We start from the raw sequence: 25,916 nt of genomic DNA, 5'->3' as shown, positions 1-25,916 counted from the left end.
TTTGTCCAGAGGCAATCAATTCTCCTTAACCATCTCAAAAGGGAGGACTGATTTATGTTGGCATTTCTCTTAACATAATCCACAATAATTTTGGAGTCGCCATATATATGGATCTCTGGGATATTTTAAGAACTTATAAGCCAAATGATACCCTAGCGTGCCATTGCCTCAGCGTTGTTGTCGGTGCCCATCCCTGCATTCCAGTATGCCCTGTACTGCAAATCGGGCGACATAACCAGCCATATGCCACATCCACAAATTTGGTTTTGTGAAGCCCCATTGAAGAAGGCGATTGGATATACCATAGGAGGAGCAACACTCATTTTCTGCTTCTGTTTTTGGTGAATCTCCTTTGCTGGATAAAGTGCCATTAATGAAATGATCTTTTCATATGTAACTCCAAAATCTTCAAAACAGTTCTCAAAGATACGTTTGTTCCTCCATTTCCATATAGTCAAGAAAAAAAATAGAGGAATGTTCCTCCATGCCAATTTTTGCTTGAGCCATCATCTCAAACAATCTGCAACATTTTGAAATTGAAAGTGAGGAAAATCATAATAAGCAACAAGTTTAAACCATATCTTGGAAACATGTTGACATGATAGAAATAGATGTGCATTGTTTTCCTCCTATTTGCAAATAACACATATGCTAGGACCATGCCAATGACGTTTTTGCAAATTCTCCCATGTTAGATTCTTGTTGTGGAAAACAAGCCGTGTAAAGCAGATGATTTTACATGGGACATGCCATTTCCATAAATCAAATAGCATCGGATCCACCACATATTCGCCTTCTACCTCACACAGTTGATCATATATGTTTGCAACCACAACATTTGCAGATTTTATTTTCCCAGACCAAATAAGTCTGTCATGATGGACCTCCCTACAAATCCTAGCAGCTTTTAAAACATCAATAATGAACAGCCGTTCATCCGCCATTTGTCCTGTCAGCCCCATCTGTAATGGAGAGTTCCATATAGGAAAGTGGTCACTCCATGTTCGAATAAATTGATTCCAGAACAAATAGCCTTTTCTAAGAAGAGTCAGGCGCAATTGTTCAGAGAAGAGGCATCCTCCATTTGTTCCATATATCTGATCAAGGCCAATAAACATGGAGTGTCCAGATCCCATGTTCCACCTGAGATGATTGAGGAAAAATTTTCCAACTTTTTGAAAGCTTCTCCATATAGCCGAGCCACCTGAAATACCAATGGAATTTTTCCGAAACCAGCGAGTGAAACTTTTGTTCTTCATATACTTTTGGTGGATCATTCTACTCCATACACTAGATCCGAAGATAGCCCGCCACATATATTTTACTAATAATGCTTTGCCAAACAGTTAAAGGTTCATGATACCCCATTCCCCTCTCATCTTCGAGCAGGCAATATGGCGAAATTTAGTAAGGTGATATTTGTGCTTTTGGTTACAATCAGCCCAAATAAAATTTGCCATTATTTTGTTTATGTTATTTATAGTTGCCAATGGAATATGAAATAAGTGAGCCCAGAAAATGCCCAGTTGAGTTAGCACTGCCTTTGTCAGCGTCACACGACCACCCATGGATAAACAATGAAATTCCCAACGAGAAATTCTCTTGAAGAATTTATCCACTAGCCATTGCCAATCATTGTTTCTATAACAATTTGGTTTTATATGGTATCCGAGATATTGTATACCATTCGCCATTTGGGTTGCCTCCACCCCAAACAGGTTCTTAATATAGTTGATATCATCCATATCACCCATGTCAAAATATAGCTTAGATTTATGTATGTTCATGATTAAGCCAGAAGCGTTTTCAAATCTTTTCAAAATATGAAAAAGATGCATCCATGAAATGCGATGAATCATGCCCATGATTAGCACATTGTCAACAAAAAACCCATGCGATATTTTGATATTGTTCCCAGAATCTAGTGCCAAAAATAATCCATCCTCAACCGCATGCTTAATCCGCATACTTTAACAATCCATAGCCAGAATAAACAATAATGGTTACAAAGAGCAACCTTGCCTCAGTCCACGCCCAGCTCGGAAAAACCGGGTGGGATATCCATTAATAATTATAGCATAATTTATATTGGACACATGCCATAATCCATTTTACGCACCTGGGTTGCAGTCCTATCTTTGGAAGAATCAAGCAAAGATAACCCCAATCAACTGAATCATAAGCCTTCATCAGATCCACCTTCATAATGACTGCATTTTGATGAGGTATGGATTGAATGCGTACATTCCTGTGCGATAGCAACAACATCGTGAATTTGTCGATCAGGCAGGAATCCATATTGCTCAGCAGAGATATACCTTGATAGAATATTGCGCATCCTCCCCGCGATTGTTTTTGAAATGATCTTGTAAATTAGGTTACATAATGAATTTGGGTGATAGTCATTAAAACTCTGCTCAGGCTTTCTTTTGGGTATAAGAGCAATATATGTGGAATTAATATGAGGATGAATATGCCTAGTATATTGTGACTCCTCCACCATATTTAGGAGATCTGATTTAAAAATCTCAAATAAGTGCATGAAAATCTCAACAGTCCAGCCATCTGGACCCAGACTCTTATCTTTCTTGAATGCTTTGAGGACTTCCAGTATTTTGTCTGCTGTAACCTCTCTAAAGAAACATATATTTGCCTCCTCATCAAACATGTTCGGATACATATCAACAACCTATAGCATATCGTTCACTTCAACCTCTTCCCTTTGTTTGTATGATTTTAGAAAATGTGAAACAACTACTTCACATATGCCCTCCTGAGACAGAATTCGGGCACCATCCTCCTTTTGAATTTTGATGTAGAAGCATTCAACCCAAGGAAAATCATTGTATTTTAGTAGACATAGGGGGTCATGTGTTTTAAGGAAGTTGGTTTCCTAAGTCTCAAATTAATGTAATATTTAGGCTTTTAAGTGATTAGAATAGGAATTAATTAGATGTGTGAGGATGTTTGTAAATGCTCTCGAATAAAGGAGAACATGAGTAGTTAATAATGACAAGAGAGTTAGAAGTCAATTATAACTCTAAAGGTAGTTTCATGATTCGAGGAACTAGAGAGAGTTCTTAAGAATTAATTGAAATTAGAAGTGGACATAGAGGACATTTAGGAGTCAGTTCAGTAGATCTAGGATTTGAACCAGAATTAGTTCAACAGAACCTTTCTGGTATAAACGTAACCCTATGGGCAGAGTAAGAGGAAGAGGCCACTGGTACTGAAGATCAGGCCTGTGTGAGAGACAGAGAGTCTCGAATGTAATCATTTGTTTATACTTATATATAGGATAGATCAACGACGGAGGTTATAATGCAATTTGTTTGATCGCTGATCGAAGTTTGAATGGAGAGCGAAATGGAAAGGCGATGGATGAGTGCGGACCAGACGACAATTATGAACGCGGGTTTATAATGTTTGAAGTTCGGCCTATGTGTTTCGGTCAGGTTATTCCTTTGAATTCCGACAAAATTGAAGTTTCGCGTTAAAGGTAAGTTATGTGTTAAAATATATGTAACCAAGGTTTAAAGAGAGAAAGCTTATATATATGTGGTTAAGGGGTAACAAAGGTTTAGAAGGATGAATAAGTCCCGATATTAACATTAATGAAGGTTATGAGGGGTTTTAAAGTCTCGATAGGAAGGACTTAGTGAAAGGTTGTAATAGAGTCTTATGTGAAGGCTTGAGCGCTGATTAAAATTCCGATCAGTGGATATTGCCTAAGGGTTAGGCTATGTTGGGTTTTAATAAATTATTCCACAGTCCAAGCAAGGGGTCCTTAACCATTCAGAATTGAAGATTTGACTCCTTAGAGAGTTAAAATCCTGGGACAAGTGTGCTTATGCATTTTACATGCATACTGTGGGTGTAAGCGGGGGTAACCCTGCATCATTTGGTATCAGAGCAGAATTGTAATCAGAGCGGGGAAAGATTTCCTATGAAAAGGAGTTTGCACACAGAAGAAGGTAATGTGCATAAGTTAAGTGAATGAATGGTAGAGACTACAACAGAAGATTGTAAGGGGAACTTTTGAAGTTCCTGGGAGATTGTAGCAGTTCCAGCAGAGGCTTGGAGTAGACAGGAACAGAGGATTCCTTGAAGAAAAGTGAGAGCAAGATTGCTTAGTACAAGTTCTGAAGGAAAGAGGACTTGGAGACCAAACAGAGGACAATCCATTCAAAGTGCAGAAGAATGGGAGAATAAGATCATACATAGATCTTGGAGGTAAGATAGTGTGTTTTGTTTCAAATTGAAATTGAAGATTGTGGTTGCAGATGAAACATCTCAGCAAAGGACAGTAAGAGAAGCTGTGAGAGGAGAACCAGATGTGTTCTTGAAGGTAGAGTAAAGAAAACACTCTGAAGGAGAAGTGGCAGTGAACCTGAAGAATCCAACAAGAGGTTGGACAGAGAGGACAACTGAAGTATTCTCAAGAGAGAGTGAGAGATTGCAGAAGCCTAGAAGGAGCAAAGGTGTTGCTCAAGAGGAGGTTCCAGATAGAGGACCCGTGCTTACCAAAAGACTGAGTGAGGAGAGCTTAGTGAGGTAAGATTGCAACGAGGAGGACTAGCTGTTGCAGAGGATTGTTGCAGATGAGTGAGGAGCTCATGAAGGAAGAGGAGAAGAAGATGACTACTGACAATAATAGGAGAGATTCACAGAGAAGCCACAACAGAAGAAAGATGAAGAAAGAGAATGCCAAGGCAAATGGCAAGAGGATGAGTCAAGAGGAAATTGACAAAGAGATTGCAAAGTTAAAAGAACAACTTGATGCATTAAGGAAAATACTAGAGGAAAGCCAGAGACTAGGTTGGGTCTTGAGGAAGAAGCCAGTGAAGTGGCATAAGTTGCAGAGAAGGCTACAACAGAGGCAAGTAAGGTGGCTGATGGAAAAACTCAGAGAAGCTGAGTTGGAAATGAAAATGGAAGTGTCCATTTGTGAAGCAGAACATGGTGAAGTTCTGAGTGAAGATGAAGACTTGAAGACTGAAACTTCAAGTGAGGCCAAAGGGTCACATGGTTTTAAATCTGACAATTTGTGTATGTTTGCAGGTGAAACATGTAAAGAAGGACAATTTGCTGATATTGTCATAAAGGAGGAAGAAGACAAGCAAAATCTAAATTCTGTTATGGAAGAAGATGAGATAGATAGGTCTCATATACAGTTGGGGAAAGATATCAAGCAACCAAGTGAAGGGCTTGAGGAGATTGAAGAGGATACCATCGAAGAATTTCTTAATCATATGAAGGATTTAGAAAAACAAAGAGATATGATGGCTGAAACATCAAGTGGGACCACAGGGTCTTATGTTTTTAAGACTGATAGTTTGTCTGTGGATGCAGAACAAATGCAGGAGAATATTAATGCAGATGGTGAGACAAGGATAGCTCTTGGAGAAGGTAAACAACAAGAGATTAAAGGCAAACTTGAAGAAGAGACTATGTTAGCTGAAAACATAGTAAAGGATCATCAGTTCACTATGATGATAGGCACAGTGGAAATAGCCATGGAAACTATTGAGACAGTCAGTAAGAAATAAGGATATCTATTGAAAGATGTTAAGAAGGAAGAAACCTATGCAAAGGATTTAACCTTGGGAGAAGGAACACTAACAAAGGAGTGTTTTGTAGAGGATGAGCAACCTTTTGAAGCTGTCAGAAGTATGGAAGAGTATCTTTCAGAAGATAAAAACTCTGAAGTAAAGGAGGATGGAGAATGTCTCTTAAATGAGAGAAGCAGTGATTTATTGCAGCAGAAAGAACTTAATAATGCATTGATATTTGAAATTGTGACAACACAGGAACAATTTCTTGTGAAAGAAGGAGATGAAATTCAGTCTGAAGAGCTGATATGTGAAGCAACAGTTGAGACTATTGAACCTTGTGATTTTCAAATTGATAATTTGTTTATAAATGTAGGAATTATAAGTGATGATGAAGTACTTATGAAGTGTCACAGAGAAATTGCATTGCTGGAAAATTCAGAGTATGACAGTTTGATTGCAGAAGAAGGAGTTCACTACAGTGAACAAGGACAGAAAGACATCATTAGAGCAGATGATGTGGGGGAGAGACTAGTTGACAGTCTCATGAATTCTTTTGAGAATTCAAAACAACATACTGATGTGCTGACAAAGGAGAAAGAAACAGAGCAACAAACTGAATTGTTTCCAAAGGAAGATAAGGCACAGAAGCCTTATGTTTTTGATTTTAACAAGTGTTTTGTGAGTGTAGGTTTAGTTGCAGATGTTGGAGGAAATTTGGCACAGATGAGCAACCAAATAAAAATGAAAGAAGAAGATTCTGTGGAAGAATTCAATCCATGGAACAAAGATGCTCAATTGCTGGAGAGAATGCTGGAAAGTCATGATTCAGTGCAGACATAAATAATCATGAAAGAGGGTAAGGATGAAAGGGAGGCAACAAGAATAACATAACAAGTAAGAATGAGAGGAAGAGTAAGAGTAAGTGATAGCATTCGACAACTCCAAGAAGAAGAACAACAGATTGAAGAGTTGGTGGACAACAACAACCTGAAACAAAGAGAAAGAGGCAGAAGTAAGTGGCAAAGTATAGACCAGTCCAAGGATGTACTAGAGATGGAGATTGAAGAATTATGGCAACTAATGATGAAACAGGCCATAGGGAGGAAAATGATAGCAGTAGGAAACATGATCAATCAGAATTTGAACCTGATTGACAAGGAGAGGAAGATGAAATAGAAAATAGCAAACATACAACAACAACAAAGGTGCAGAGCTTTCAAATAGTTACAAACTAAAGTTTGGGACCTTGGAGGTTTTCTATCAACACATGAAGACACATGATCAAGAGATCATGAATATTTTCTACTTTGGGAGTTTGATGCAGGAGCATTCAACCCAAGGAAAATCATTTTATTTTAGTAGACATAGGGGGGTCATGTGTTTTAAGGAAGTTGGTTTCCTAAGTCTCAAATTAATGTAATATTTCGGCTTTTAAGTGATTAGAATATGAATTAATTAGATGTGTGAGGATGTTTATAAATACTCTCGAATAAAGGAGAACATGAGTGGTTAATAATGACAAGAGAGTTAGAAGTCAATTATAACTCTAAAGGTAGTTTCATGATTCGAGGAACTAGAGAGAGTTCTTAGGAATTAATTGAAGTTAGAAGTGGACATAGAGGACATTTAGGAGTTAGTTCAGTAGATCTAGGATTTGAACCAGAATTAGTTCAACAAAACTTTTCTGGTATAAATGTAAGCCTACGGGCAGAGTAAGAGGAAGAGGCCACTGATATTGAAGATCAGGCTTGTGTGAGAGACAGAGAGTCTCGAATGTAATCATTTGTTTATACTTATATATACAGAGGTTTATTCCCTAACTGTGTAATTGTGTGAAACGAGTATTTATGAATGAATTATATGTGAATTCGTAGGTTCTGTAACAGGGGTTGCAGGCAGAATTCTGAAGGACACGCAGAGGAGCAGAATGATTCAGAGGAATCATAAAGGGGTCTTTGAATCCAGTTGAAGATCAGAGTGGAGCTCTGGAGAAGTAGCGAAGTGAGAATTCGCAAAGGTTAAGCTCAGAGAAAAGGTTGAGCAGCGGAAGAGCGGAAGCCGAAACCCTAAAGGAAAACCCAAAACCACAAGGAAAAACACTGAATGACGAATTAAAGTTAAAGAAAAGGAACGAGTGGAGAAGTGAAGAGGTAGTGCATAGGAACCGTTAGATCTCAAAGATCAACGGTCATCGCATGAAAGAGCGCGCGGAAGATAACTTGCGAAGAAGCGGTTTTATATAGGAAAGTGGATTTCGGGCGGAAGAAGGACCGTAAGCGGTATTCTTCCATTTGGCTCCAATTCCATTCATAACGCGACACATAGCAGAGTAGTGGAGAGGGGAAACCGCTTTATCGGGCGGTTAAACCCCATGCTTGTTATCTACCCGAAATCGGGGTGAACCGTCGGATCTATTAAGGATAGATCAACGATGGAGGTTATAACGCAAGTTGTTTGATCGCTAATTAGAGTTTGAATGGAGAGCGAAATGGAAAGGAAATGGATGAGTGAGGACCCGACGACAATTATGAATGCGGGTTTACAATGTTTGAAGTCCAGCCTATGTCTTTCGGTCGGGTTATTCCTTTGAATTTCGTCAGAGTTTAAGTTCCGCGTTAAAGGTAAGTTATGCGTTAAAATATATGTAACCAAGGTTTAAAGAGGGAAAGGTTATATATATGTGGTTAAGGGGTAACAAAGGTTTAGAAGGGTGAATAAGTCCCGATATTAACATTAATGAAGGTTATGAGGGGTTTTAAATTCCCAATAGGAAGGACTTAGTGAAAGGCTGTAATAGAGTCTTATGTGAAGGCTTGAGCGTTGATTAAAATCTCGATAAGTGGATATTGCCTAAGGGTTAGGCTATGTTGGGTTTTAATAAATTATTCTGCAGTCCAAGAAAAGGGTCCTTAACCATTTAGAATTGAAGATTTGACTCCTTAGAGAGTTAAAATCCTGGGACAAGTGTGCTTATGCATTTTACATGCATACTGTGGGTGTAAGCGGGGGTAACCCTGCATCAAACTTTCCAAATAGTATTTGTGTTACGCCTGTGATTTGCGTAACGATGAAAAAACTTAGTGTTATGATCCCCTTCATTTATCCAGATTGCTCTACTCTTTAGCCTCCAGGTGGATTCCTGTGCCGCCAATATTTCTCTTTTCTTTTGTTCGAGAGCATTGATATGTGACCGAATTTCATCTGGTAGTGACTGAGATAACATCCATGGCATCAATGCATCCAGTGCTATTTGAATATCTTCTAGATCCTTCAATTGTTCCTTTATTTTCTTTTTCTGCCAAGTTTTTACATTTGCTTTGAGAATGCCCAATTTTTCCAGAATATTCTCCATAGGGGAGGAGCTCAAAACTTGGGCAGATGACCAACAAGAATGCACAAGTTCATTAAATACAGGATCTTCAAGCCAAGTGCGATTAAATTTGAAGGGCATCCCATGTCTCCGCCCACCCATTTGCCAATGAAGAGTTATCGGCCTATGATCCGATAGAAAACTATTGATAACATTAGAATGAATGTTCCCCATTCGCTCCATTAAGCTCTCATGGATGATGAACCTATCCAATCTTTTGGCAATGTATGCATCCCCTTTCCATCCATTATCCCAGGTAGGGACCAGCATCGGCGAACAAACATCGATGTAGTTATGCACCAGGAGAGCCTCTCTTATTAATCCTTCCATAGGGTCCAAATTCCTTGACTTCCCCCAAACTTCATCTATACCCACAGTACAATTAAGGTCCCCAACAATAATAAGTGATGAAAGTTCCATTATGCCAGAAGCAAACAATGCTTCCCAGAAAGCAGTCCTGTTTCTATACGGCCCATAAACATTTAAAATATGGAAACGTTCCGGGGCACTACGCAAACGAACATCAATAAGTATACCAGCCGAGCAAGAGAAAGCTTTTGCCCGGACCCATAGAGGGTTCCATAAAACCACCAATCCACCTGATAGGCCAGTAGCATCCGTGGCTGCAAAATACCATTCAGGTAGCATTTTACGGAAATAAGCAACAACATGTGACACAAAGTGCATTGTTTCTTGTAACAATATAATACACGGGCAAACAGATTGAAAGAGGTATTTTAAAGCAAGGAACTTGTCGGGAGTTCCCAATCCCTGGAGGTTTAGAGAAAGAATGGCAGTCATGAGGCACCTTGTTTGGGCATCTTTGCTCCAAGGGCCCGGGGAGATGGAAGATCAGTGATGGGAACTTCAACAAGAAATTTGTCCAGTGGGGAGATACCATGATTTTGTTTAGTACGTCCCCTAAAATGTCGGCTCCCCCAATTATTTTTACGTCTGACCATAATATTACCAGCCGAGGAAGGACTGATCTAGGGAGAGGAATTTTCAGAAGGTTTATGGATGGTTAATGATCTTAAGTCAAGTGTTTTTCGTTGAAGCAGATCATCTAAATCACTACCAACATAATTATTAGGGGAATTTAACGGTGTGTGGACTGGACTCTTTCTAGGACGATGACCCAAATCAGTGGACTTTCGAGAAGGGGACTGAACATAAGTAGCACATGAAAGAGAAGGAGCCCCTTGTGGCTGGAAAAGGGTTGTACAATTTGGGCCAGAATGAGATACAGAAATCATCAATCTATCTTGTGTAAATGGGGAATGACAAGATGACAGGGGTTGCGAGGTCTTATGCAGCCAACAGGATTCAGGAAGAATAGAAAAATCATAAGAAAATGGCGATGAGGGAATATTTATGGAAGGGCTCAGATGAACGAGAATTGTAGGTGATATGATGAATACCTGTTTGATGGCGCATTCCATTTCTGGGAGCAGGTTCAACATCCTGTGGAATTTTTTTCGGCGTCCGCACATGATTCCAGTCTTTATATCTTCCACCCAATCGCCGTGGACAGTTTGCCAGAACATGTCCAGTATGATGACAAAGAGAACATCTGAATGGGATGCCCCAATAGTCTAATCTCTGAGATAGATTAGTGTCCCCCCAATGCAGCCCTATATGATCTGCAAATCCACCCCTATATTCCCTCTCAATAAAGATCCATGCAACCCTTTTGTCAGGAGTGTCAAGGCAACGTGGGTCAACATACACGAATTTTCTGATAGCATTTCCGATATCTTCGAGTGCTTGTTTCGTCCATAGTTCAATAGGCAATCCAGGCAGCTTGACCCAGATCAACTTGTTCTAAGAAGTGTTGCTTAAAGAGTTAAAGCCTATGAACCATGAATGTAGTTCCAAAAATCTTCGGCCATTAATCCATGGAAGTTTCTTGATCTTAATCAGATCCTCCTGACTGAGGAAATGAAAACTGTACCACCCACATAGCAGTCTTACAACCGTTGGCAGATATCCCAGGATTGGCTTCCACTTTCCTTCTATCCATTTCCTCATATCTGCGTCGCTCCGCACAGAGAAATGGCAGCGACCTAGCAACGCTCTTTTTTGTAAACTGGAAATACTGTCCGATAACTTATCAGGATCAAAAAACCAATGTTCCACCAAGACTCCGGTGCGGGGAGACGCGGGTGCGGGGAGACGCACAGGGGGGACGTGTGGGAGTACCCTCAAATTTTAGGGAAATTTCGGGGGTGCGGGGAGTCGTCGAGGTATATATATATATATATATATATATATAGATATATAATTGAAGTTCATATTCATTGTTCACTGTTCAATAATGAAAGCATAAAAATATTAAATAGATAATTGAAATTTGAATCATTGATCCATCCTCATCATTCATTTTGATACATACATCATTCATATGACATACTCAAGTGACAAGTCTCATTATTGAATTAATTATTATTCATACATACCATGAGATTCGAAAAACAAAAATAAAAATCAATAATAAAATATTCAAATACGTTGATCGATATCATTCATCATTCAATGGTTCATCATTCTACAATATACATTGATTTAAAAACTAAATTCATCATCCATCATTCTAGAATCTAAATTGAAAGCAAAACATACTAGTATATTTTCAAAGTTTGAACACTAAATCTATATAACTCAAAGTTGTAAAGTTCAAACTCAAAAATAGTTAAGAGTGAAATGGAAATGACTTTGGGTTGAAATGAAATGAGCTTTTAACTTTAAGGTTTAGGCTTTTAAGTTTTAGTTATTTAGTTTTAATTTTAATTTTTTTTTAGACTTTTAAGTTTTAGTTATTTAGTTCAAAAAAAATAAAATTTAATGGTTTTGAGTTTTGAATTATTGATTTTGAATTTTTAAGTCTTATTAGACAAATTTAAAGGGGGACGCCCAGGCGCACCCTTTTTGGGGAGTCTAGACTCCCATACTGAAGGGGGACGCCCAAAAGCACCCTTTTTGGGGAGTCTTGGGGAGTCTAGACTCCCACACTGGGGAAACGCACCCCCTTGCGTCTCCCCAAGACTCCCCAAAAAGGGTGCATGGGGAAACGCACCCCCAAGAGACTCCCCGTCCCGGGTGCGTGGGGTGCGAGGGGTGCGCGCACCCGACCCTGGGGGACGCGTCCCCGTGGAACACATGGAAGGTGGCGGAAGAGAAGTTTTGATGGGCTTAGTACGATGTCCATTACTACAATGATACAATGGTTGAATGCCTTGCTTTCCATCCTGGCCTGCATGTCCACCCACTAGCTCAAATCATCACCCAAGGTATTATGCCAATCTTCAGACCCTTGTGGGTCACCCTGGTTATTTTCCCCCAGACCAACCATCCGACTAGACTCCGCTGCCATCATGGCCTGGTTAAATGCCTCTTGGGTTGAGGTATCAGGTTCGAAAAATTCCATGACCCCCACACAACAGCAGCCTCAATAATTGCCTGAAAAATGTCAGCACCAATAAAATTATCACGCGCAAACATAATAGGACAGGTAGAATGCCAATATGGGTCAGCAAAGAGATCACGAAGAAATAAATAGAGGAAGTACTGGTGACCAAACCAAAGTACCCCTCTGACCAAATTCAAGATCCCAAAGTAGAAATCCCACAATCTAAATTAAACATCACTTAAGGAACGCTGGTGGAGACAACTCCAAAATCTGGATTTTTATGGGAATGACAGAATGTCAGAGGGATATAATGATAGACATGGATATGATTAGACCAAGATCCCGAAGCACCTAGGCTGACGAAAAAGAAAGCGTGTCAAATTAATTACAACAGGTGGCGCGTCTAAGCAACCGTAATGTCACCACCAACTTTGGGCGGCAAGGTGACCGGAAAAATTCCCAAAAAAATTGAACAACCAGAGCTGATACCGGGACCAGGACTAGTTTAGAAAAGCTCAAACACAGACACAAAACCCAATGCCCCTCACAACAACACAAACAGAAACAACCTTTACAAGAAACCTAGAAATCACCCAGACGAAAACCAAAATAATTGCATGGATGAGATACAAAGAAAATATTGGTGCAATAATGCCAGGTCTGATATGTTGAGACCAATTTCAAATAGGATGAAACCCCCTCAGATGAAACCAAACAACAACCAGAAAAAATCTCAGAGCCAGAATGCATGTGGGCATTATTTTACTTAGGAGAAATGTGCAATATATATACGATAAAGAACAAGAATAGCTACTGTAAATATCAGAATCATATGAACCAATTCCGAATTCAACAGCCAAAAATATGTTCTATGGACCATATCGACAGTTGTGAAACCAAATAGATATGCATCCTTGAGAGTGAATGCACCACAATCTAAATACCTTATGCATCAAACATTTGGTAATACAGGAAAAAGAGAGGAGAAAATATATCCAGAGCACCAACCTGTAATGTTCAGTCCGAAAAAGGAAAAGGAAGATGCCACCCCCGTGAGCCTGCCCGAAGCTGTGCCGAATGTTGGTAACGTCAAATGAAACTAGAAGAAGAACAACTCCCTCAAGAGTTCAGAGACCAAAACAGAGAGAAAACAAGTAATAACACCATCAGAGCAGGGGGACCGAAAAGAATATCAAGTCCATCCTCGCTTGAGGACACTATAAGCCCAGTGGCCAAGCAAATCTCCCCTCTTCCGCTCTCTATGCTACCATAGCCTCCCACTGCCTTATATTACTATCTGTTTAAATCCTTGCAAGAGCATTAGTAGCAGAAGAAATGTCGAATACATCGATTTCTCAACACCTGTGAGTTTTGATCATGGGACCTCTCCACCACATTGAAGCACGCGAGTGTGGGAGCTTCGTGTTTGCCGGCCACCTCGAGTAGACCTACAAATTGCATCAAGCAAAGCAAACAAAAATGACTAATTTCTAGAATGATGATGACGATAGTGATGCTGGCCATTCTGTGCATTATAATGCATTTGAATGCCTTCCCAGATCTCCATGAATTTGAAGGTCGGTTGACTCTACATATTTGAAAAAGGAATTTGGTCAGGCGTACTGATAATCCCTCTTGCTTCAAGGATATCTATTGCTCATGTAACACGAGTTTTTTTTTTTCAGCAAGAAAAAACCAACTTATATTATGTTAAAATAATACATAATTATGAAGGACAAATCGTCCTCATAAGCCCTGTGGAATCCACAACATGACTACATGGGGTAGAAAATATTCTACATACATACAACTGAACTGTAGATTACAATTTGCGACAATTGTGGAACTACGATTTCTCTGCGATAACTACAAATATATCACAGAATTATCAAAGAGATGCTAGGCTCTAGATATGTCACAAGACATTTACATATTCTGTAATTCAGTATATAGTTGGCATTCCTCATGTGTTTTCTTTACAGTAGCTGAACCAAAATTTGTACAAAATTTTAAACAAAAACAAAAAGAAACAGGGTTTTTTTTTTAACTTATTTGTATTGGAGTTCTATGTTTTTATATAGTCTTCGGTGTCTTATCCTGGCAACTTTAGACTTTCTACTTCTGTCTCGTCTTCTCCCATTTTGATCATGATAAAAATTTCTTCTTCTGTGGCTATCAGTCCCTTCTTCGATAAATCATTCGCTGTTTTGTTATGTGTCCTGTTAATGTGCTGAATGGATGGTTTCTAAAAGGAGTTCCATATGTTTTTTATCTGTCTCATCCAGCCTTGTAGGGAGACCTATTGGATATTGTTCTTTCCATTTACATGATCTATTAAGCATTTGGAATCCCCAAAAATTTGTACTCGAGGGATATCCAAAAACTTAATAAACCATAATAAGCCCCAAAGAGCAACAACTTCTGCCTTCATGCTTGTTCCTTCTCCCCCATACCAATGTACTTGGAACTCTTGTTCTTCTGACATCTTTAAACAGAAACCGCTCCCACATCTTCCTCCTTGAGCTGCCCCGTCAAAAAACCCATTGGGTAATTGTTGATCTGAAAATTCCCCTTCTCTTTCTTTTCTTTTTCCTTGCTATCTACATTCTGATCAGCTGCCCAGAACACGCAGGGCACAAACGAAGCGAATCCATAGAAACAATGGATTCGGAATTTATCAGAATCACCAGAGCTGCAAATTGCTAGCATCAGAATCCATATTCTCTCGATCATTTCCACCTTTCAATTTGTGGAAGATTTAGACAGACAGACAAAAGAGGGCCAATTGGTGGTTTCACTGCACTTCAGTTAGCAGCAAACCGCACATGCAATCTCAATCTACGATTAATATAATATGGAATCGTTCAGTCATCCGAATAACTCTCCACTATTGTGGGAACAATAGATACCTGGAGTAACTTCGCATTGAAATCATAGGTAAAACATCAATCATATATGTTTCTTTATGGTATTTTTCAATGTAGAATCAACTGAATAAAAAAGTGAATTTAACATGCTTGTACGACGTTCAGATTATCATTGGTGCTGGAAACTTGAACCCAGTATCATTTGGCTACTCTGGCTTCGCATGATTACACTATAGTCTTTGTAAGGACCAAATAAGGTTCTGCCAGTTTCGACATTTTTTAAAGGCTTTAAGTCTATTGCAAGCAAGCATTCAAGATGCTTCACAACAGTTAGTGAAAATATCGATACAATCATGGCATAAATGTTGTTAGTTACTATTCCTATTTTCGCAACAGACATGTCACTACGTATCACTTTACGAACCAAAGGTCGTGGCATAGATCTTAGTTACTATTCCCATTTCTCAGCGAGAGATGTCACTGCTTATCAGTTTATGGGGTAAAAAATATCTCATCTCCAACATCAATACACTAAAACAATGGAAACTTTGACCCAATAATAATAAATCTGCATCCCTGATTGATGTTGGTGGAGGTTATTTCAAGAGCGAAATCGAGAATAGAAAGAAAGAAAGAAATTATTTTAACGTCCACGAGGCTAAAGATAGCCTATGGGACAGATTGCTTTTTCATCTGCTTGATGTATTCGGCCCTTTTTTTGTGAAGCTTCACAATAAATGCTCCCGTCTTCTCAACAAACCCCTCGTTAAATAGATTATCCCAAGAGCTAGCTGCCAGCGTATCTGCATAAATTTCCTTGTTGTCTTTGAAGGCCTCACATTCTAAAATGAAATGTTTTTCTGTTTCCACTTTTCCGGAAGAACAAAAAATGCATACCCTTTCCTCCCACACTTCCTTTGGCCTTTTCCAGCGCCCTGTTTCACAACGGAGTTGATGAGAATTAGTCCTTAACTGAGCAATAAGAATTTTGGCTCTCCAAGAGATATTGGCCTCTATGTATGCTTTTGGTTGATGATTATGAGTGGGATTAAACACTTCAATATAGTAATTTTTCTTTCTTCCTAGCTCCTTCTCCCAAGTACGTTTGTGGAACTTTTCCATAACAAAAGCTTTTATCTCTTTGCTGTTTATGGGGCACGCGTTCAAGCAAATATCCCATTTACTAAACCATTTGTTATTTTGTTGCATCCAAGTTTTTTTGCTCTTGCACAATCTATCATTAAAGACAACCTTAGGCCATCTACCCTCTTCCATTTGCTCATTTTTTTTTTAAATAACTTATGACTCGCACCATAGCAATTGCTGCAATAGGAGCAACCCCTGTTTCACTTAACAAGATATCATAAGGCACTGCACTTTTAATCTTAAATTTGTTTGTAATCAAACGCTTCTGAATTTTCTCAATTTGTCTCCACTGCATGTCGGAAGTACTGCTAGCCCACAGTTCACAACCATATAGAATCATTGGAATCACTAGAAGCCCAAAAAGAGTTTGAGTGGTCTTCCAGTCCCATAACTCTGCCTCTCTACACCTATTTTGAAAAGCATAAAATGCTTTCCAACCCCCCAAAGTTCTTTTCTTTCTACAACCATTCCAGCTTAGATTTTTGTTGAAGTCAACTCCAAGGTATTTGTATTCCGCAACTTCTTCCAGAATGTTGCCTTCAAAGTAGAACTTATGTTGGTTATGTTTTCTTTTCTTAGAGAAGACCACTACTTTCATTTTGCTGATATTGACTTGCATCCCCACACTTCTACAAAAATGCTCAAGGGATAGTAAGTGCTCTTGCAAACCAAGCGCCGATTTAGCAATCAGAATAAGGTCATCTGCATACAAAAGAAGCCTTATAACAAACTTGCACAAATAGATACCATCACCCCCTTGCGAATTTAACCACTCCTCAAGCTTGTCGATATATAAACCAAAAAGGGTAGGAGACAGTGGGCAACCTTACTTGACCCCGATATCGCTTCTAAAACTTTCAGAAATGCCTGCCGAAGTTCTAATTTTGACTTTCACCTCTTCATACAGCCTATGCACAGCTGCTCTCAAATGTTTAGGAACCCCAAGTTCCTCCATTCTTTGCCAAAGTTTATCCCTAGGAGCCGAGTCAAATGCTTTTCTGAAATCAACAAAGCAACAAAAGACTTCTTCCTTATTCGCCCAAACTTTTTCAATGATGTGCCTTAAAGTTATGCAATGATCAACTGTTGAATGCTTAGGTCTAAAACCTGCTTGCCCTTTAGCACGCTTATTTCTTTCTTCTGCCCACTTGCTAATTTTGTTTTCTAGCATGCTTCCAAATAGCTTTGCAAACAAAGGGTTTATCATGATGGTCTTATAATTGGAGGGATTATTGATGTCACCGCTCTTGAAAAGAGGTATTGCCAGACTAGTTGTCCAATCTGTGGGGAGCCCTTGTTGTATGATGTTGTTGAAGATTTTTGTAATGTGAGGTGCAAGGATCTTTGAGCCCCACTTTAGATATTCTGCTTGGAGTTCAGCTAAGTCTTTTGATTTTCCAACACCCAACTTCTTGATACCCATCTCTACCTCTTGTACTGTGAAGAGTTTAGTATCCGTGTTGACCAAGGGGGGAGGGTCAACCTTGGGAACCTGCTCATAGAGTTGTCTTGCATAGTCAAACCATTTAGAAGCTGTAATATTATTTCCAATTTGTATCTTTTTCGGTTGGAGCTCCTTCCAAAATAATTTGGGATTATTTTTCCCAAGGAAGATTAGTTCTTCCCTCCTTGAAACCATGAAATCAGCCTTTTTCTTGCTTAATAAATGCTTGTAAGATTTGAGCTTTATGTTGTCCTTGTTTGACTCTTTCCAGATTCTCCTTGCCTTTTTGCATTCCTCGTCAAACCAAGCATTAACCGGAAAGCAATTTGTTTCAGACCTCTTAATTTTTGTTCTTTTGCACTTTGCAAGTGCGCATTGAATTAAATGTGTTAATTCATGACTATGAAGGCTGTGAATTGTAATTTTCTCCTTCTCAAAGAGCCTCTCTAACGTCATTTTGAAGGTATTACAATTTTCTGGGGTCAAAAGAATTCTGCCCTGTGGGAGATTTTGTTGGACATGCTGAATTTTTGACTCTAATTGTTTCTTTCCAATCCAAGAGAAACATAAATAAATTGGCTTGTGATCTGATTTCAAATCCCACAGCTGATCTCCAACCAGAACTTCGTCCATTTTCTCACACAAACCATGCGAGCAAATTACATAATCTACCACACTTGCTCCATTGTAAGTATTGCAAGTGAAATTACCGGACTTTGCCCATCTAGTCAAGCCATTACAAATGACTAAATCAAAGGCCCCACATAGAGTAAGCAATTGTTCACCAAAGAGATTGCAGCCCTTGTCCTCTGAAATTCTTTCCCACTGATGATTGCTTTCTTCTGTAAGCCAAATAGGGTCACAATCATCTTTACAACAAAGAATGCTAGCTTGCTCACTTGCAGTCCTAGCATTGAAATCACCCACTATAAGGACTTCACCTAGCTGAGAATATGTTGCAATATCTGCTTTTAAAGCTGCAAATGGATCTTTGTGGTCAAGCCCTCTACCTTTGTAGATTTTTGAGACCTGTGGCGCAAAATAGCATGCTGCAATTCTGATGTGGTTTCCATTTTCTGATATTTTGAACCAAATGAATTGCTTATTTGAGTCTTCTTTTTCTAACTGAATGAGACGACCTTCTTTCTCCCTTACTAAAACCATGATACCCCTGTGTCCTTTGCCAGTCCCTGCTGCCTTGTTCCACACTGCCATCTTCCAATATCCTTCAAACAAAGGTGTCTTGCACCCTTCATGCTCATGTGTTTCTATGAGGCAAATTATGTCTCTATTTTCCGCAATAGGCCCTAACCCAGGTCCTCGTCTCCATGGGTAACCTCTGCAGTTCCAACAAACTAATCTCAAGGAAACCTGGGTATGACTTGATTGCTATTTATTTTGACGTGCAAGACTCACATTTGAGTCTTTGTCCCTGTTTTCCCGTACTGACCTTGCTTTTTGATTTCCTGTTGAAGAGTTTGTTGACTCTTCTTTATTACCATCTTGCTGCTCTGTTTTGGAAGGAGGTCCAAATTGTGCTATCACAGCTTTGCCTTTATAAACCCATGCTCTCTTTCCTTCATCTCTTGCTGCCCTAACCTTTAAAATTTCCTCTTTCTTTCCTCCTGTTGTTTTACAGTTAAATCTTCTTCTAGGAAAAAACGAGAACCCCTCAAGAGATGCTTCTTGCTTAGAATAATATATTTATCACGTGAGCTAGGCATAATGACTTTTATGGGCCTGGCTCTCTCCCTGTTAAACTTACCCACTCTCCATGCTTAGTATATTTGTCCTTGCCATAGCAACTTGTCTTTCAAGAAGTCTCTTGCAAGGTCAAGAGTACATTCATTTTTCCATAGTCTTTCACCCCTTTAATAATTATGTTTGCTGCCCTATTTTGTCTTTCCTTGCCTTCACTATCTTGCATGTTGTCAACCTTATTAGCAGAATTACTAATAACTTGAGCCCAAGTTTTGGAAACTTTGGTGGAATCTTCTTTCATTTCTTCTCTTGCGTTCTCTTCATGGTTGTTTATTTGAACAATCATTTTCCCTTTATCCTGGGATGATTTCATATTCACCACCTCTGTACTTTCCACTACAGATTTCTTTACATTTTGCACATCCGCCTTCATGCGTTGCCATTCTGCCTTCCCTATCAAGAGAGCTTCCTGTAGCAATGCCACTTGTTCTTCTAAAATTTTATTGCTTTCTGCTAACGCCTTGTTCTTAGCCGTTATTATATGAATTTTATGATCTCTTTCCTGCCCTTTAGCTTCTAAAACCTCCAACCTTTGTTTTGCATTTAACAATTCTTTCACATAAAGATCAGATGACCAGGTGAGTATTAATTGAATTTACACAAAATAGAGTTTGTCCATTCCTTTCAGGTTTTGATGACAAGTAACCATCGTAAGTTTCACTGATATATTAGCCAAGGTATTCACTAAGTCTATTCTCGTCGAAATGGGAAGTCCTTTCATTAAGGCTCAACGACCATTATTCACCGATAAGTTAAATGAAAGCATCCCACGCAACATACAATATTACAAATATTTGAAAGAGTTATGAGAAACAATTACTAAAAAAACAATTATTGGTAATATAATTGATAATAAGTTAAAATTGTTTTTCTTGGTTAAGAGTTATTCTTCTTAGTATTTCAAGAAACAAGTTAATGGGCTAAGATCCAAAGGTATCAGTAGGAGTGAAAATCTGCATCCTTGAATAATGGTGAATTGCAGCTACATATAAATATCCTCACCACTAGTTTAACAAGTGAGTTATGAGAGATTTATCATTAATAATAATAATAATAATAACCAATTATTTTTATCATAAATAACAAAGCTTGTTGATTCCCTTATAAAATAAAGGAACCAATTGAATGGAATATTTTCCTATTATAAGATCTTATGTTGAAATAAAACAAAAATGTCAAGTATAGATCCATCATAACCATTGATCTAGCAAGAGCCTAAAGGGATAAAATCTCTTGCGGTAAAAACTTCTTTTAGAGGGAAAAATTTGAATAAAATGTTTGGAGACAGATCTGATCCCTTGGAGAGAGAAAGAGAGAGAGAGCACTTGTAATTTTTCATTGTTTATGTTGAATTTTTGAATGTATAAAATGGGGGCATAAAAGAGTGAAATTGCTTAAAATGTACTAACTATTATATATATATATATATATATATATATATAATGTATATATAGCTCTCTTTTAATTTTTAACTACTTTATTTAATAGTGCCACCCCGCAGCCCTGAGCGACCTTGGCCGCGCCCAACCATGGCTGTGTGGGCGGCGCTCCGCCTAGGCCTGAGGCCTCGCAACCTGGGTAGCCATGACCAAGGCAGCCTAGGTCAATTCCAGGAATCGACCTAGCCCCGCCAAGGCTCAAAAAAATTATTTTTATCTATTTTTTAATATATATATATATATATATATATATATATATATATACTTTAGTTTATTATTATTATTTTTTTTTAAATTATGCGATTTTTTTTTTTTTTTAGTTTTGAATAGTTAAAAAAAATGTTTTTGATGTTTTTTTGGTTAATTTTTAATTTTTTTCCTCAAATTATGTGTTTTTAAAATTCCTTTCCCATTATTATTATTATTATTTTTATTCTATTTATTTTTTAGCTTTTTGTTTAAATATTTATTTTTACAGGTATTTTTTTTTACATTTTTATGGTTTTTTTTTTAATATTTGATTTCTTTTTGGCTATGTTTTTTTTAATGTTTTATTAGCGACATGAAAATCACCAACATTTAAAAAAATATATCCACACTTAATACATTGGAAAATTTAAAGTGTAAAAAATAAGACCTCTAAACAAAAAGGGTTGATGTTGCATCATCACTTTTCAAAATTGTCATGAAAATCACTAACATTTCAAAACAAATGTTTATACTTGATACATAAAAAAATTTAAAGAGTAAAAAATAAACCCTCTAAAAAAATGGATTGATGCTGCAACAACACTTTTCAAAATCGACACGAAAATGACTAACATTTAAAAAAAATGTTACATAAGAAAATTTAAAGTGTCAAAAATATCCTTAAAAAATGTGTATTCTAAACAACCACTTTTCAAAATCAGGTGATTTTTTTGCTACCTCAAAAAAATAAGGAATCGATAATCTTCTTGTTTGATCGGTAACTATGTTCCATGCATATCGGTTGTTGTTTCCCAGATTGTATAGGCACTGCCACAACAACTCAGGTCAGGGGTTGTCATTGTAATCTCCGATCTCTCCATTCTAGTTGTTTCCTAACAACAGGCTATGGGGCAAGTCCCTATGGAAATATGAAGATGAAGGGCAATTTGGTAACCAACAAGTCCAGGAAACATGATTGAATGACCTAGCTACCAGGTTAATTTTAGCAGGATTAATAGATTATATTAGATTGAATTTGTGAGACCAATGCCTTATGGATTCAACTTCTTGCTTATTACCAATTAAATGCCAAGTAATCGAATGGACAATCGCTACTTGAATGAATACCTATCCTATATCATGTGCAAATCATACAAGCTAAGTGAAATGCAAAGTCTTGATTACTTTTAATTATATGCCTATTCTAGATGTAACCTTCCTCTGAACTATTTTGGAATTATTCTCTAGAGTAGGTGGTGGTATGGAATCCAACGAGAAGCAAGCAGAGGCTTGATTAACGATACCTATCATTGTGTTTCGACCACCCGATGTCTCTGGTGGTGCAGAGTCTATGGCTTTAATGAGTGCAAGGTCACTGTGTTAACCACTAAAAAGGGTCTACCTTCCTCAAGCTAAATTGAGAAAATGTGGCTTTAAATGTCTATCAACCAAGCTTATTGTTATGAATATAATTCATATAAAAATAATAAATATAAATATAAATATAATAATAATTAATTAACTAATGGTTAGTTAGTTAATAATGACGAGGCATGTCTTAGAGACATGACCATTCATGGAAGGACACCTAGCTAGGGTATATAAGCAGACCCTCATTCTCAGTGGTAATCATCTCATATCTCACATCAATTCAATATACAATATTCAATATACAATTACATGTCTTACAATGGACATTTACGTCTTTGAAGTATTTTAAAGATTTCACATATACGACTTTTGGTCGTTACATTGGTATCAGAGCATTCCTCTGAGTATACGAACTTTGTTCGTTACATTGGTATCAGAACCATGTTGGCTGATCACCATGCCTTTGGCCATCAACCTCCTGTCAACCCTGTTGTTGTGTAATTGAAGCGTTTCGCTCAGAGTTTGAAGATTCTCCATATCGCCATTTAGGCCTTTGGCCTCAAAAAAATAAAAATAAAAAAAACTATTGGCCATTGACATTTCAATTATTCTAGTAAAAAAAATATAGTTCAATGTAAATTTTAAAGGAGAATATTCATATATATATATAAATGTTCTACATTATTGATAAAAAGTGCACAATAAAGTCAAAAAGAATATTTCCAAACATATTTAAAACTATTCGTAAGAGAAAGAAGAGTAGATAAAATTATCTTGATTCTTCATTAAATCGTTTACAAACTCGTGGTTTTAGCAACCCAAGGTATTTTCAAGGTAAAAAAAGAACACAAGGAATACAAAATCTCTTTATGTGAATGGTAAGTTTTACTTTTACGTAGAGAAAATTAACAGAGTCAAAGACACATAAGTGGACATATATTTTATATTATACCCTAAAGAGGTGAATAACCATGTTTCACTAGGGTTGTAACTTTTCAAAAAACAAAATGATAATAAATATATATAGAAAAAAGAGTTTGTAAAAGAAAATAAAGTAAAAATAGTTAAAAATAAGAGAAGCTAAAAAAAAAGAAGTAATTGTTGAGTATATATATATATATATATAGATAAACAAATTAATTAATTAAATTTCTAAGGAATGTTATTGAGTCAAGAAAAATGGAACCTAATATGAAAATAATGAAAGAAGTAGTCAAGATGAGTCCCACACAACAATCACTATTTTGGACTAAATATCCAAGTTGTCTAGACGAAATTGGATATACATATACTAAAAAAAGTGCAATTTACGTCATTTAAGGCGTGGAAGATTATTTAGTACAAAAGAACATCAAGACAATGAGTAGATGCAAATAAAATGATTAAAGGAAGAAATCACAAAACTTCAACAAAAAAACAAAGTATTAGAGAAGAAATATAAAGATATTGAAGATTGGTTTCATGAAAAATCAATAGAAAACAATGAAGAAATTTGGCATCTAAGAGACCACAATGAGAAATTATTTTCACAAAGAAAAAATCTAACGTTAAGAAGCAAAGGCTAAAATAAGAAATGAAAGTTCTAATAAGGAATTAAAGGAGAATCTATCAGAAAAAGAAAAAGAAAATTTGTGCCTAAAAACCCTTGATAAAAAAATTAAAAGATAAAGACAAAGGTACTAAAGACAAAGTCAACGATTTAGAAAATGGTGAACTTACACGTCTAAGAAATCATAACCAAGCCTTACTTACACAAATAAAGAAGTTTAAAAGTGACAAGAAATTACTAAATGACAAGTTAGAACAACTTCAAGTAGTATCAAAGTCTCCAGTCATTTCAGTATAAGTTGAAGATACATAAACAAATATTGATCTAGTGACAATCATAACTCAAGCAGAGGATAAACCTAATGAAGTGAAGACACATGAAGGAGTTGTACTTCAAACATTGAATATTCCAAACGATGATTCAATATCCAACTCAACAACAACAACGCCTGAAGGAAATCAGGGAACAACCACTAACATGATAAGGGACAATCCAACCAGAAGAACTATTTATCGACATCTAAATCACAAGAGAAGATTTTCTAATCAATGTATGTACCAGTATCACTCAGAACATAAACAACAAATTTATGTTCCAAAAAATAGTGAAGTTTGCAGAATCTAGCTCTACAATAACTATTCATCACAATTTTTCAGATATCAGAAGATTCTATAGAAGATTAATCTAGGATGGTCCAACCCGTTCTCAGTATGCCAATTTTGTCTATCACTCAGAGCATCATATTGTCTTGTAACAACGAAAATGACAGTTTTGCGACAAGCAAAAAAAAAAGGATCCAACCTTTCATCAGTAAGCTCTGAGGAAAAAGCTTCTTGAAAAGAGAGACAATGTTATGAATATAATTCATTAAAAAATAATAAATATAAATATAAATATAATAGTAATAAATAATAATTAATTAACTAATGGTTAGTTAGTTAGTAATAAAGAGGCATGTCTTAGAGACATGGCCATTCATGAAAGGGTACCTGCCTAGGGTATATAAGAAAACCCTCATTCTCATTTGTAATCATCTCATATCTCAAATCAATTCAATATAAAATGACATGTCTTACAATGGACATTTACGTCTTTGAAGTATTTTAAAGATTTCTGCTACGTATATGACTTTTGGTCATTACACTTATGTTTGGAGGTAAATTATTAATGCAACTAGACTTAGAATGCTTGTGCAAGGGGAAAGAGTGAGTCTTGAGTTAAGATTCTTTATGTGATTCAAGCACTTGATGTTGATTATCTTATAACAAGAGTACTTAGTAATATATTGAAAAACAATCTTAAACATGACCAAGTGCTTAATGATACAAGTGCCAACAATAGACAAGAGACCTTCTCACAATAATTCCACCAAGATATTAACCAACAAGAGATAACTGTGATAACAATTAAGGAAAATTATAGCACTTATCCACTTAAGAATTAGCCAATGATTTCCAATACAAGATGGCAATAACAATCACTTGAGACAATTAGAAAATTTCCAAGATCTTCCAATGATGATTTCACAAGAAGATTATGCTCTCTAGACAACGTACTTTAATGCCAATTTTCAAGAGATGTTCTAATTATATTAGAGTATTTAGAAACGCAAATGCCAACATGATTAGATGTCAAAGGAGAAACAATGTGACTTAGATCAATTGACAAGATACCAGCTTTAATGCTAGATCAATATGCCCAAAGAGACTTAAACCATTCAACACAATTATGAAAAATAGTGGTTCTCATGTGCAAATTGAAGCTTATGGAACTTTCACCAAATAATGAACGTTAGATCCCCAAGTTCATAAAACAA

General features: G+C 37.1%; 1 protein-coding gene across 1 annotated transcript; it reads right to left on the bottom strand.

Moving 5' to 3' along the window:
- Positions 1-8,574: 8,574 nt before the first annotated feature.
- Positions 8,575-9,612, bottom strand: LOC149199302 (uncharacterized). Its single transcript, XM_089400539.1, has one exon. It carries the CDS (start codon positions 9,610-9,612, stop codon positions 8,575-8,577), a length of 1,038 nt encoding a protein of 345 aa, XP_089256665.1.
- Between the last annotated feature and the right edge of the window lie 16,304 nt (positions 9,613-25,916).

The sequence above is a fragment of the Pinus tabuliformis genome, chromosome 2_1 (genome assembly GCF_031772625.1).
Source record: "Pinus tabuliformis cultivar Carrire ecotype Pingquan chromosome 2_1, CPIR1, whole genome shotgun sequence".
Classification (NCBI taxonomy): Eukaryota; Viridiplantae; Streptophyta; class Pinopsida; order Pinales; family Pinaceae; genus Pinus; species Pinus tabuliformis.
The sequence above is the reverse complement of the archived record's forward strand: the minus strand, read 5'-3'. Positions and strand labels throughout refer to the sequence as shown.